The following is a 14,723-nucleotide window of genomic DNA, read 5'->3' as shown; positions in this document are numbered from 1 at the left end:
GAGAAGGGAGAGAGAGAGACAGTGATAGAGGGAGAGAGAGACAGTGAGAAAGAGAGAGAGAGACAGTGAGAAAGAGAGAGAAAGAGAGAGAAAGAGCGAAAGAGAGAATGAGAGAAAGAGAGAGCGCCAGGGGAAAGATAATCGCAGAGGCAGTAAATGAAATCCAGAGCAGCTGGACCTCAGACTAACCTCCTGATCAGCGGCAGCTGACGCGCTGGTCTCTTCAATAGCGCGCTTCAATCGGGCCGTCGTCCGTCTTCGTTCACTTCTCCCTCCCTGCCCTTTTTAAGTGCTGTTTTTTTCCTGCAGGCTTGCGGGGAACATCAGTCAGACGGCACCTCGCCATCAGTCCGCACGCAGCAGCCGGGAGAGAGGGGGGCGGGGCTGGCCGGGGTTAAACTGCAGGAGCGGGAGCGAACCGGCCTGACTGACAGGAGAGCGATGCACGGGGCCCGACAGCCGCCGATTAAACTCAACCCCAGCGTTCCCGCCTGCCCCCTCCCTCCCTCCCTCTCTCCCTCCCACGTGTGCACAATCACGCAGAAAAGGCCGGCGTCGCGAGGGGGGGGACCCCGCCGTTTTCGGAAGCTGAGTTCCGGTCGCGCTCGGCGCGTGCGTCGGGCCGCGTCGGCGAAGCCCCACGCGGCGCGGAGCATCGACCCCGGGCCGTCTGATTACAGGGACGCCAGCAGGAGGCCCAGAAGCGACGGGAAGAGCGACGGAAGGGGACGGAAGGAGAGAGCGAGAGAGCCCGTCCACGCTCGGCGGGATCCGTTCTCTGCTCATCCGTTCGTCCATTAACGGCTCGCTTCCTGGCAGGGGTCCTCAGGGGGGGGGTCCCCAAAATAAAGGTCAAGTCAGTCGTTGTGTGAAAGGGAGTCCCGAAAATCACGCGGCGTTCTCAGCAGCTGCGTCTGATAGCGCCGGAAGGTCCGCGGAAGCTTCAAAACGGCAGTTTGAGGGCGCGTCCTGCGGCGGCGGTTCGGACCTGGCCGTGTGACCTTTGTCGCACGTCTCTCACTCTCTCTCGCTCCCCGTTAGTCCTGCCTCTCTGCACTGTCCTATATTTTTAGAAAGAAAAAAAAAACGGCCCTTTGGTAGCCTGCTTCATGGCCTGGGGGAAATTAGCAGAAGCATGCCGCGGGGTTTGGAGCCGAGGACACGCGGTCGTGGAAACACCAGGCCGGTTTCCCGCACGCTGAGGTCCGGCACGCTCAACGGTGCCGAGCTCCGCTCCCAGACACAAGGAAAGTCCGCCGTAAAATCATTCGCTGCCCCCCAATAACAAAATGGCCGCTCAGGCTGCTATATGACCAATGACAGATATTGCTGTATAACACAGGCTGGCCCACCCATGGGCTGGAAAGTTACCTACATCTATTAGGCTATTAGCGGCTGGGCTTCCTTTCAGCGGGATCACAGGAGGACGAGCGGGAGGATTATCCCATTCAGTGCCCATCCCCCAGCTCAGCGGATTCAATGCGCGCGCGATAAAACTTTTATCAAAATCAGCAGCCGAACAATGAAATCGGCGAGGGCCCGTATTTAAGGGCGTCCTTCCTCTCCGCTCTTAAAAGCGCGACTAACGGCTTTTACTTACTTATCATCGTTTCATTCTGCTGTCGTTTCATCGGGCGCAGCGATGCCCGGGGGCGAGGATCGGCACTCCCCCTGCAGGTCAACTGCAGACTTGTTTGAGGGCTGCCTCGCCGCTGTGGGTAATAATAATAGCTCCTAAGACGCCCCGTACCCTCAGACGGGTTCTCGGAGACGCTCCTGAGCCGGGGCGCACAATGGCGGCGCTGTGCGGAGAGCTAGCCGCCGCCGCCGCCACCACCGCGTGGACCTCAGCTCGCATAGCTCGCCGCTAACGCTACCGGTCAGGCCGGACGGCACAGGCCACCCTTTCAGAAGCAGGTGAAGCTCTGCGCTAAATCTGTCTGCTGTAATTACCAGGGCCCCATTTCCCATAATCCCACAGGGCCGAGGGCAGGAAAAAAAAAAGAGGTTTTTCTTTTTTTTGTTGATGGGACTTGGAAAAAACCCGGAGCCGTTAATTGCTGCATTTGAAGTGTTTGTTTGTTTGCCTTTCTGCAGGCAGATGTAAATACAGCGAAGGATGGTCCCAGCCCACAGAGGAAGCAGACGCGGCCGCAGGGGGACGGCACGCGCCTTATCTGGTAGGGGCGGAGACTCGTCTGATGAAGCGCAAAGCGCTCGCTTCTGGCTGGCTCCCACAACGCAGGTCTGAAAACCGCGCCTAGGCCCATTTCCTGAAAAACGATTTACTCCATTTACCTTGTCGTTTTCACTCATGTGACATGTACCTAAACTAGTTTACTTGTTTTTCCTGAGGAAAATGTTAACGAGCCTTTGAAAATTAAACCCAAATGTTCTGCGCGCGTGTTGCGAACACAGTGTGCAAACGCGCTGACCCCAGTAGGGCACATTTACGGAGGAGACATCAAAGACATCAGAGCAAACACAGCCCCTGGCCGCTCATTTCACTTAAGATTTTAAACAAGCCCCAGCCGAAGCTCCTCCCCTCCACGAAGCACGGACCACAGACCACATTGAGCCCCACGCCCCCAAGTCACTGCAGTTCGCCCCTTACTTTTGGGCACCATCATGGCACCATCACGGATGAATGCTACCGACCCATTAAAATATTGTACATCAAAACTGGGATACTAATATGCATACTCACATTTGTAGGAAAATAAGACTAAAATCCTATATATATATATATATATACATATATATAAAATAAAAAGACCACATGTAGGCCTATCCTTTTGTTGTTATATTCTTATATGTAGGCTATATGTATATATACGAGGTATGCAGAAGAGCATCTCTGAACGCACAACACGTCGAACCTTGAAGCAGATGGGCTACAGCAGCAGAACCCAACCTGGTACTAGCAAGGCGTACCTAATAAAGTGCCCGGTGAGTTTATATATACATATGAGTGTGTGTGTGTGTGTGTGTGTGTGTGTGTGTGTGTGGGTACTTGCATGTCTTCAGAAAGGAAATGCCTCTCATCTTCCCAGCAGGACAGACCCAAACTTTCTCGCCTAGTGTGGCAGAGAGCGTTTAGGCTCACCCTGGGAGAGATACCGCGAATAATGATGACGGTGTGTTACTGCAGAGTGGAAGATAATCAGAGAGAGCCATTATCGCCGCCCCTTCACCCCGCGCTCAGCATAACGAGCACCTTTCCCCCATTAAACAAACAGGGAGACCGCGTCGGCCCTGACACTCTACCAGCCCAACCACGCGCAATACGACGGTGCTGCACTGGAGGGGAGCAGCGCACGCGTCTCAAACGGACCGTCGCAGACGCTCGGGGTCCGAGCCCCGCAAGACAGGGGGAACCCCGACCCCGGCGACACCCCCCCCCCCCCCCCCCCCATCAAAAGCAGTAGGCCCTGCGACGGCTTCCCGTACGAGGACGTTAGTGTTCATTTCGGAAGACGACGCAATTTTTTTGCATTCTGACAAAAAAAAAAGAAAGAGAGGAAAACAGCGGCGCCCCCTTTGGATTCGCAAACGAGCGCAGGCCAGATCGGTCTCAAACTGAAACACCGCTTCAAAACAAATACGAGGATATGAGTCTCATTAACCCTCCTGTTCTGTTCATTTTTTAGGTACAGCAAAAATGTTCCCGGGTCAATCCCCATACAGGGGGGGTTTGCAAATACATGAAATGAACCAATTTCATTTAAAATGTTGATTACACTAATTAAGGCCAGTAGAAGAAGTTTCATACTGAAAAAATAATTTTAAGTATTTTTCCTAGATTTTCAAACTTTAAAAAGGGTCAATTTGACCCGCAACATAACAGGAGGGTTAAGACATTAATAACTCTGCCCGCCGCGCGGCTGCCAGTTCCCCCGAGGGGCCGGAGCGGCCCGGAAACGAGGCGGCGATGGGAAGCCGCTCCTTCCTGCCACAAGCCAAATCATCAGAGCAGATTTACAATAAAAGATTCCCCGCTCGTTACGGGTCGCGGGAGACGAGGGAAGGCGCGGGCGTCCCGATACGTTCGCCTCTCAGCATCGCGGATTAAAGTGAAATATTACAGGGGGGAATCCGCGCCGTCGAAATTTGTCACGAGTCCAATTTGTTGATGGCGCTGTGGGTTGTCAGCTTCCTTTGCGAAATCTCTGAGGTGTAACAAGACTTTCCAATGTACACAACCCACAAGACACCCACGCTTCATTTTTAAGGCCCCTGTCTTTCAGTCTTCTTGCATTTTTTTTATGTTCCTTCTACCACAGAATACAGCAATCTGAGTATACATTGTCGCCATCATCATCATCATCATCACTACCACCATGTTGTAACCTGGAAGAAGAACTGTAATTCAAAGGCCAAATGTCAACTACCCCAAACTTCCACTTGCAAAGAAAGAAAAAAAAACTCAGAAAAGCATTATTAACACTCTATGATCACGCCCCTCCACCCATGATTAATGGCACAGTGCACTGGACCTTGCCAGAGTTCAGTAATACCCCCCCCCCCCCCCCCCCCCCCAACTCCCCCACCCGCTACACCCCCCAACACTTCAGAACAGACGAGCATCTAGCTCTGCAGCTCTCTTCGTAGTACAGAGTCCTGGTACACATACGTGCCCAGCTGGGTGGCCTATACTCACTGAAAAAATAAGCATTCATCTACCTGTCAGTTTCTATCATTTCATCTTTAACAAAAACATCCAGAAACCTCGGGGGAAATGCAAGCATGTCCTTTTCTTTTTTGGTTTGGCAAAAAGACAAACCAAACAGTCCTAACATCTCAGGAATATAAAAAGGACTTGTTTTTGTAGTTGTTGTTGTTTTTCAAGCCAGTATTTTTTATACAAGTTCTCTCTCATACACCAAAATTAAGTTTTATGGCATGATGGAGTAAAACATATATCTAACCAGTATTTCTGCATCCAGATCTAGAACCAATCTAGAAATCGGTGTGAATCAGGCTAGTTAAAAAAATTTTCACTTTCTCCTTCATTGTCTTTTGTCCGTTTTTTGTCTTTACCCAGGGGGCGGGGCTTGCTTAGAATGTTCCACATAGGCTAATCCCTTTCCAAAGCTGGACATAATGACTGAAGCAATTCAGCCCAACTACCTGCAGAACAGCAAAATATCAGTTCTCCACTTGGAATTCAGACCGGCAAGCCCCTGGTAAAACAAAGCTTCCCTAAATCGCCAGTGGTCAAGTCCACTGCAGTCCAATGATGGCGGTTTGCTCCGCACTGCAGAACTGAAGCATGCTATTATCACAAATCCAATATAAAAACATTACAAGCCCAGTGAGGGATGGCAGAACCACAGTGGTCCATCAACATTTCTGTAGTATCGAAGAAAGCACTGTTAGTGCGAATACCTCAGAGTAATGTTGCCAAAACCAATAAACGTTGGCTGGGCTGGTAACTTTATTCCTACGAGATCACTTCAGATCGGTAGTTTCTAAATATTCTCTCCTGATGGAAATGTTTTAAGCAGGTGTAGCCTATTCAGTGACACCCCCCCCCACCCTGGATCTGGCAACAGGATCTCACAGCAAATCAGAAGTTGATCCAAGCCATGGGTTTAGAGAGTTGACAGGAGATGTAAAGCACTGAAAATTGTCAATTTTCCCAGCATACTGACAGCTGTATTGTAATGCCTGATTCTACTTGAGTTTAATCAAGAGAGAAGTCTGCAAGAACGGCATTGGAAATGCATGTCTAGATCATCCTTTACTTGAAGTTCAAAGGGGTGCTTGTTAGGAGAAATCCACAACCATTTTCCCTGACATTTGGATTAATTGGATATGAGAGTAACAGGACACTAGGGAATGGCGCATGAACTCTGTAAATAGAAGCCTGGATGGGGCAGAAGGTTTTAGGAGGGGGGGGGGGGCAGACTGTATGACACCATTTAAGCACATCAGCAAATAACCTGATCAATGACGTGAGGAACCATCTTTCACTCTGCACAGCGTGCGAGCCTGTTTCCTGTCAGACCTCAGTAATGAGCAATATTGACCTGCTCGACTGCATTACTGACCCTGAGCAGTTTGGTCTGAAAGGGAATTCCACTATGTCATTGGAAGAGGACATAATCTGAACTGTATACCCCTATTTACCTAGGCGTGAACTATGAAGGATTCTGTGACCACTCACTCAACCTTTTTATAAACGGTACCCAGTTTATAAACCCTAAAAATACAGTGTAATCTCACGTATCAACAGCCGTCATCAGTCAACCGGGCACACCAGGTTAGCATAGCTGCGATTGCTTTTGGGTCACAGGCAGAGGAGATAGGTTAATGTAGGGGGTAAACCTGAAGACTTCTGGCTTCAGTGGTAAGTGAAATGCTGTAACCACGAGAATTAATCCCTACTTCGGTAAAGCACAAGAACGAGATTTGGCGTGACACTATTTGCGATGAAACCGTTACTCTGAAGCATCACAGGACGGCAGCGACCAAACAAAGAGTCAGTCGAACAGAAAGTTAACATGAAAGCCCTTAGACAACAATGATGGGAATCTCATAACCCTGATTAAAGTGCACAGCAGATGGTCCGCGGGTCAATATACTGAACGCCAGACTAACTGCGGAGATCTTACCTTGTGCCCCGGGGCTTCTGTTAAGCGGTGAATGTAGCAAAACAAGCATGGAACCGTCCAGACCCAGGGCGCAACTCACTTCCGCAGGCACATTTTAGCTGGCACCACCTGCGCATGCATCCTACTAAACAAAGCACCACCTGCGCATGCGTCCCACAAAACGTCCCTCAAAGGTCGTCCGTGAGTGAGTGAGTGAGTGACCACAATTTACCATGCATAGCCCAAGGCGCCAGTTCCTGTGCGCCATGGGAAAAATGTTATGCATAAACATGATTTTTTGTTAGTAATGGATGTCAAAGAAGGGAAACTACTGTGGGAATACAGGTATCTGACCATGATCTCCAGAAAAACGGAACTGTCCTGCTGAAGAATGAAAACGACATGTTGCGTTTCAGTACTGCGATTTAGCACCAAATACACCGTAGGCTACGCCCACTGTATGCTTTGGCTGCATAATAGGGAATTTCGGTTTAAATATAAAAATGTTCTCACATTACTTTGCCAGAACAATATAATAAAAGCAAAGCTGATTTATTGGTTGAATAACAGAAGCAAACACCCCAGACGTGTTCGCAATATACAAAGCTTTTGAAAAGTGCACTCCTCCACTACGTTTCGGCGAGCTGATAATGGCCAAGAATTAAAAGTATTAATATTAAATGTCGGCGTATTTTCTCTCTGCATGCCATTGCGTTAACAGGCCAAATGTATTTGTGTAAACTTACAGGTATCGATTTTATATAGCTTGTTCAAATATTATTTATATGACAGCAACATGCAGAAGTGTTACTTCAGCTAGCCAAACATCAATTTTCTAATAATACAACAAGTACAGACATTTCTGTAAAGTGACAAACAGTGATTCATTGACCTAATAAAAACCGCAAAAACCAAAACAGATAACTCAGTTGGTAGTCTAAGCCAACTGGTTATCTTACATCAAATGTTTCAGATACAAGGAGAGAACACTTACACCTTGTTCAGGTCGTGCCGGAATTTGTAACCACTCAGACAAGTTGGCAAATATGACTTTGTTTACAAGACTGCTTGATAACGTAGTAGGCTAACGTGACACTTTCTCGAGGAAGTTAAGGACATGTTGACTTCGCCTGGTTTGCGGAGAAAGCGCGCAACTACTTAACTGCTGGCTGCCAAAATAATTACAGGCACCGGATACCAGAGCAACGTGAAACCTGTGTTTTATATATATATATATATATATATATGTGTATATATATCCGTAAAAACTAGGGAATACACAACACACACAGACATTGAAAATGCATTGAATATACATGGAGGGAATCGTGGCTTGAATAGTACATGGAATAGTGCTGTTGTTCATCTATTCTGGGTAAATTATTGACAGTTTATTGCTCGCGAGCCAGCCAACTTCCCAACAAACAACAGAGAAGCAAACAAGGCGGGTTACAAAATAGAAATTTATAGTCGCCCAAGCATCACACCGTTTGCAAACTAGCATTATTTTATGAGAGCAATTCAAAGTGGATGATAGTTTGTGTACATACCTCAGATTTTTTAACTTGTTGTCCTTCTTGTTGAGAACCCCTGGCACGCAGTTGGTGAGCTCGGTCCAGTCTGCGTGCAACCCACAGCTCCAGCCGGTAGAGAAGCGTGAAAACAGCCAGGTTTCTTTCCTGTTCGGGCGGTAGCAGGTACACTTTTTCTGACCCGGTCTGCAATCACAAGGAACCTCTAGACGCACATTTTGGACCAAATGCCTCCCAAAAGTGGTTCCCCCAGTTTTTTGGATGTGGAGAAAGACGATCACGTCTTCTCCTTTAATTTCGAAATCTACCGTACGCTCCAAGTCCCTTATAGGAAAATAGTACTTTTTCACATAATGTGGATCCGGAGTAGGGAAAATATCCGTATCGTCCTCGACAAGGTACCCGTGCGGAGACCCGAAGTTCATCACTCCCGGAGCCACGTACTGGTACAGAATCAGCATGAAAAAGATGGATCCAACGACGATCAACAAAAATTTACTGGTCCTCTCAACCATGTTCCTTCCAGTTCCGTACATACGTTAACATCTCCCGGTGAACCGAGCTACGAGTAGCCTACTTAGTGCTAGACCGCCACGCTCTGTGTTGCTCCTCCATAAGCTGCACATAAGAAATGAGGGGTCAGGGGACCGCTAATTTAAAGTTCGGGTTTACATACATTGTATCTTCCCGGCTCACAGACAAAACAGACGCTGACTTTGCAAATCCAGAAATTTGGATCCAAAGCAGGTAAAAACAAATTGCACGAAGACTCTGCCACCGCTCGGTTTCACCCTTTACGCCTGAATGTTGTGCGTGTGTAATCTGCTGTGTTGTTCAAGCCCCCTCTCCGCACCATCATCTTGAAGCTCTGAGCCCAGCATGCTTAGCGACACCCACTTTTCCAACACACACGCACATCGCTCACAAACCAAAGCGAAAAAAAAGCATATTTAAAAAGTAGCTTGGGGTACAATGCCCGCAGTGTACTTTGAACAGATGAGTGGGACCTGTATTTTTGTTCGCTTTTTTCTCTGTTGTGTTGTTTTTCTCGTTCATTCATTCCCGAAATGAAATTTGGTCTATTTGATTTAGTTTGATTGCTCCTAAAATAATGTCGTATCTTGAAAAATTACCATAGTTTTCATGTCGATTTTTGCCTATAGTTTGCATGTCGATTTTTGTCCATGCAGAGGCCAAAGTCAAATATAACATTTTAAATTGACCTGACAGCCTTAGTACAAATAGGCCTGGGACAAATTGATAACATAGGTTATTTCAAATTGTGAGCAATAAAGCTTTTGAAATGTTTTGTTTAGCTGATGGCCAAGAATGGAATCCCTTCAATAGTAGCCTAATATTAAATATTGCTGTATTTTTTTTAAGCAAGTTAAATGTGTAAACTAACAAGTTACGATTTTATATAACTTGTTCAGTTGTTATTTTTGTGGCAGCAACAGAAGTAAAATACTAATGTTCTTATAATACTATAAATGCAGTCATTTGTGTCTAGCGGAAAACAATGGTTCATTGGCCTAACTGTTTATTGTTGATGTTTCCTAAATCAAAGGAATCTTGGACAAATGAGAAACACATAAACAGATAAATAAACAGAAAACGTTCAGTATTCAGAATGGCATTTATTATTATAAGCCCACACTGTAATAGAGTAAATCATTGTGATATGCAGACCTTGATTTTGATTCCACAGAAAACGACTTGAAAAATGTCATGTAATACGACCTACTCGCAGGGTTGGGCAAACGGAAAAGAGAGTGAAACAAAGAATCAATCCCTTTGGAAGCTGTGAAATGTATGGAATGTGAAACCTGTTGTGTTCCGTTTGAACGGTAGTGGGCAGCACTGGGAGATTGCTCAGCAGACTGAATCGCTTTACTACTACTTTTAACTAAATATACAATAAATGTGCAATATACGTTTTCTCATTAAGGGACGGTGTTGCACAATACTGTTATTCCTGATAGCCGTTTGAGATGCGTCATGTTATTATATATTCTGAAATTATGGTCAATAACAATACTAATTGTATTCTCATTCTGGAGTGCCAGTCTGTTTTGCTATGTTGCTGTTTTATTATTATTATTATTATTATTATTATTATTATTATTATTATTATTATTATTATTATTATTACTATTATTATTATTATTATTATTATTATTATATACATATACACATGTATACATATTTGTATAATATACACATGTACATTTTTACATAAATACATACAGACAGACAGACAGACAGACAGACAGACAGACAGATAGATAGATAGATAGATAGATAGATAGATAGATAGATAGATAGATAGATAGATAGATATCTGCTTCAACAGCCCCCACTCTTCTGGGAAGGCTTTACAGTAGAATTTGAAACATGGCTGCAGGGATTCACTTCCATTCAGCCACAAGAGCATTAGTGAGGTCAAGCAGCGGTGTTGGGTGATAAGACCTGGCTCGCAGTTGGGCATTCGATGGGGTAGAGGTCAAGGCTATGTGCAGGGCCGTCAAGTTCTTTCTCCCAAACTCAGCAAGTCGTTTCTTTATGGACCTTTGTGCACAGGAGCATTGTCATGTTGAGACTGGAAAGGGCCTTCCCCAAGCTGTTGCCACAAAGTTGGAAGCGCACAATTCTCTAGAATGTCATTGTATACTGCAGCTTTAAGATTTCACTTCACTGGAACTAAAGGGCCTAGCCCAAACCATGACAAACAGCCCTAGACCATTATTCATTCTCCACCATGTTTTACAGTTGGCACTATTCGGGCCAGGACAGTTGGCACTATGCATTCCACCAAACCCAGATTCTTCCGTCAGACTGTCAGATATTGAAGCCAAATTCATCACTCAAGGGAATGAGTTTCCACTGCTCTAGAGTCCAATGGTGGTGTGCTTTACACCACTCCAGCCGACTCTTGGAATTGCGCGTGATGATCTTAGGCTTGTGTACGGATGCTCAGCCATGGGAACCAATTTTATGAAGCTCTTGAAGAACAGTTATTGTGCAGACGTTGTTTCCTGAGGTAGTTTGGAACTCTGTAGTGAGTGTTGCAACCGAGGACAGATTATTTTTATTAGCCACATGCTACAACCACCTGGTGGTCCCGTTCTGGGAGCTTGTGTGGCCTACCGCTTCACGGCTGAGCTGTTGTTGCTCCTATAGGTTTCCACTTTGTAATAATAGCACTTACAGTTGACTGCTGTAGCTATTGCACAGCATAAATTTGACAAACTGACTTGCTGTAAAGGTGGCATCCTATGACAGTGCCATGGTGAAAGGCACTGAGCTCTTCAGTACGACCCATTCTACTGCCAATGTTTGTCAGTGTAGATGGCTGTATGCTTGATTTAATGCACCTGTTATCAATGGATGTGGTTGAAATAGCCAAAAACACAAATTAGTAGGGGTGCCCACATACTTTTGGAAATGTAGTGTACCATGCTACTGCTCTGTTGATGTGTTAGGACATGAGAATTTTGTCTATACTTGTGTCCACTCAGTAATTCACAATGGTTAGATTATGAAGGCTATACTTTATATGTTTAATCAGACTGACTATGTGATTGGGATGTGTATGCTGGCATGAGCACAGCAATTTTAATGGAGAGATGGACAAATGGGTTTTGGGAATTGATATATAGCAATTAACTGGGCCAGAAACAAAATGATTACTTAAATTTCCTTCACTATAACAGTGATACATTTTTGGATAACCTCTTATTTAGCATAATAATCTACAACACAATTGTGTGTTGTAGATTATTATGCTAAATAAGGTGCTTTTCCCTGTTTTTGTCTTTTGTTTTTATTGTTCCTGTTAAGCACTATGAGCTGCAGTCTATATGAAAGGTGCTATATAAATGAAGTTATTATTATTATTATTATTATTATTATTATTATTATTATTAAATAAGAAGCTTTCCAAAAAATGTATGACTGTTATAGCAAAGTTATTTTAAGTAATCATATCAACTGTGACATTTGCATTGAAGATATTTCATCATTTGGCAAGTGTGGAGTGATAGATTCAGACAAATACAATAACTGGAAAAGTAGCCCCACATAATGAAATGGACAACCCATGGTCAACTTCTCACTTTTGACATGATGACAGGTGATCTAACTTAAAAGGGTTCAATGCGTTTTGGAAGCACATGGATGTTGCTTTCATTAGATATAATTGTACTGTGTATGCTCATCTTCTAACTGTTAATTTTTAGCCATCATCAGAGACACGTGACTTTGACCCCTTTTAGCAATGGTTATTCCGCATCATTGAACATAAAATGTGCCAACAGGCAGAAAATCTTGCTTGCCTCCCATAAAATATGTGTGGAAGCACAAAAAAAAATGTAAATAAGCTGATGTCTGTAATAACTGTTAAAAAGACATATGTTTGTTAACAAAACAGCAGCCAATGTTATCACTTTTCATGTGTCAGCAGACTTTGCCTGGAGTTCTCTGGCAGGCCATAAGAGTGGGAACATGTAGAATAACCATAGTAATTCTCCTGGCATTACACTGGCAATATGGTTATTAAGAGCTGTTCCCTGAGATTACGCAATGTAGATACACCACACTGTGCAGTGTACAGCTTTGCTATGTCACTAAACTGCAACTTCTAACTCTATTAATTTTTTGCCAGACATTCCTGTTGAGGTGTACATTAAAGTGACTCGTTCTCACTGCCTGCTTCTTGAATGTCAGAAACAGACTCAGGGGAGGAAGAATGCCTCGGTCCAGTTGTTCCTGCTCATTATTCCCTGCCAGTCTTCATAGTGTGGGCAGGCTGGATTTAGAAATATATAAATGATTCAACAATATAGATGGAGATGTCAAAAATGAAGCACGGGTTTGGTACCATAAACTATGTCCCCCGGATTCAATCAAATCCAATTAACGCAAATGCAATTCAAATCAAACAGGACCTAATGTTTATTTTTATTTATTATTATTATTTTTGGATTCAATCACACAAACACACATTGTGCGCATAAGGTTCAAGCTTACACGCTATAAATCCAGGAAACAGGAAAAGGCATGACCTGAAATGTGTGGTGCTGGGGCCAGAGGCAGGGAATTCTTTAAAGGGCAGGTGAGCAGAATAGAAGTTCTAACAGTGCTAATAGTTTGGCTGTCTCTTACATTACAATCCCAACTGTTAATACAAAAAAAAATGAATTGAGGAATGTCATCATTCTTGATTTATGCAACATAGGGAGAAAAATTAAAAAAAAAAAAAACATAACGGAGCCATTTTGTACATTTGTCTCAAATTTTTACAATATGTGTGCAGAAACAAGTAGTAAGCAATATATAAAGAATAAGAAATTTCAGGAATTTTCAACCCAAACACATTTTTTAAAAAGTTAAAAAAAAAACAAATAAATAATACCCAGATACATATAAACAGAGCAGTGGCAACACATTTTGACATTTTTCATTACATTACATTACATTACAGGCATTTGGCAGACGCTCTTATCCAGAGCGACGTACAACAAAGTGTATAACCATAACCAGGAACAAGTATGACGAAACCCCTAGAGAGAAGTACCGGTCCAAGTACAGGGAACAACCGCATAGTTCAACTTGGACCCTGGTGGTTAAACTGATTAACACTAACAACGAGAACGGCAACAACGCAATCTATGGAAAAATAAAAATAAATAAAAATACAAGTAGTCGTTAAGACTGGCACATCAACTAAGTCACCTATTAAACAGCTGCCTAGTTACAACCCTAAGTTTAGTCATTTACAGGGGGGGAAGGGAGGGATGGGGAGAGGTGCAGCCTGAAGAGGTGGGTCTTCAGTCGTCGTTTGAAATGGGTCACAGTCTCAGCTGTTCTGACCTCCACAGGGAGGTCATTCCACCATCGTGGGGCCAGAACAGACAGGAGACGTGTTCTTTTCAGACAAACTACCCCTTGCTCCATGCTGTCAATTCCAACTTGCAGAAGACCTGCAACTGCTGAAACACACTTCCTCTAATTTTTATGTGCTCATAAGCACGTGGGTAATTATGTACTTGTTTTGTCTGACGCTGTGTCAGGTGGGGCATAATACTTAGATATCAAAGATTACTAATCAGCAAGACTGGATGTTTGTTACAAAAAAATATTGTCTGAAGTTGCAGAACAGTCAAGGCAAAGTTGTTCAAAATGTGAAAGAAGTGGAACAAATCACAGTCTTTTTAAACGTTTAATTAATTAACAAATCTCATGTGCAGCAGTGGGAAATTATTGAAATAATAAGTGCAACTGTAGCAACAATAACAAGTGCTTGATGTTAAAAAAAATTAACTGGCAGGTGCCGGCTGCTAGGAATGAGTGAAATAGGCTGATAGGCTGGTGCATTTACTCGCTGAATTTGTTCACAAAAAGAAAGATCATGTTTTTCTGCCTGAATTTAACAGAATGTTGTTAGAAATAGAGCACGGTCAACTTGCATTTCTATAAACTAAACACACTACTGTGTGTCCATTTTTATTTCTTTAGTTTGTTTTGGTACAATATGTTGTAGGCTACATTGTGAGGTTTGAATCTTTCATGAGTGACTGTTGTCACTGTTGTTATC

General features: G+C 44.1%; 1 protein-coding gene across 1 annotated transcript in view; it reads right to left on the bottom strand.

The window, feature by feature from the left end:
• Nucleotides 1-9,036, bottom strand: part of LOC118225329 (heparan-sulfate 6-O-sulfotransferase 1-A-like) — a 123,676-nt gene extending 114,640 nt beyond the window's left edge. Inside the window, exon 1 of the mRNA XM_035413533.1 lies at nt 8,147-9,036. Within this exon, the coding sequence (XP_035269424.1) occupies nt 8,147-8,664 (518 nt within the window). The 5' untranslated portion in view covers nt 8,665-9,036. The remainder of the gene's footprint in view (nt 1-8,146) is intronic.
• Nucleotides 9,037-14,723: the final 5,687 nt, after the last annotated feature.

This window comes from Anguilla anguilla, chromosome 4 (assembly GCF_013347855.1).
Source record: "Anguilla anguilla isolate fAngAng1 chromosome 4, fAngAng1.pri, whole genome shotgun sequence".
NCBI lineage: Eukaryota > Metazoa > Chordata > Actinopteri > Anguilliformes > Anguillidae > Anguilla > Anguilla anguilla.
The sequence above is the reverse complement of the archived record's forward strand: the minus strand, read 5'-3'. Positions and strand labels throughout refer to the sequence as shown.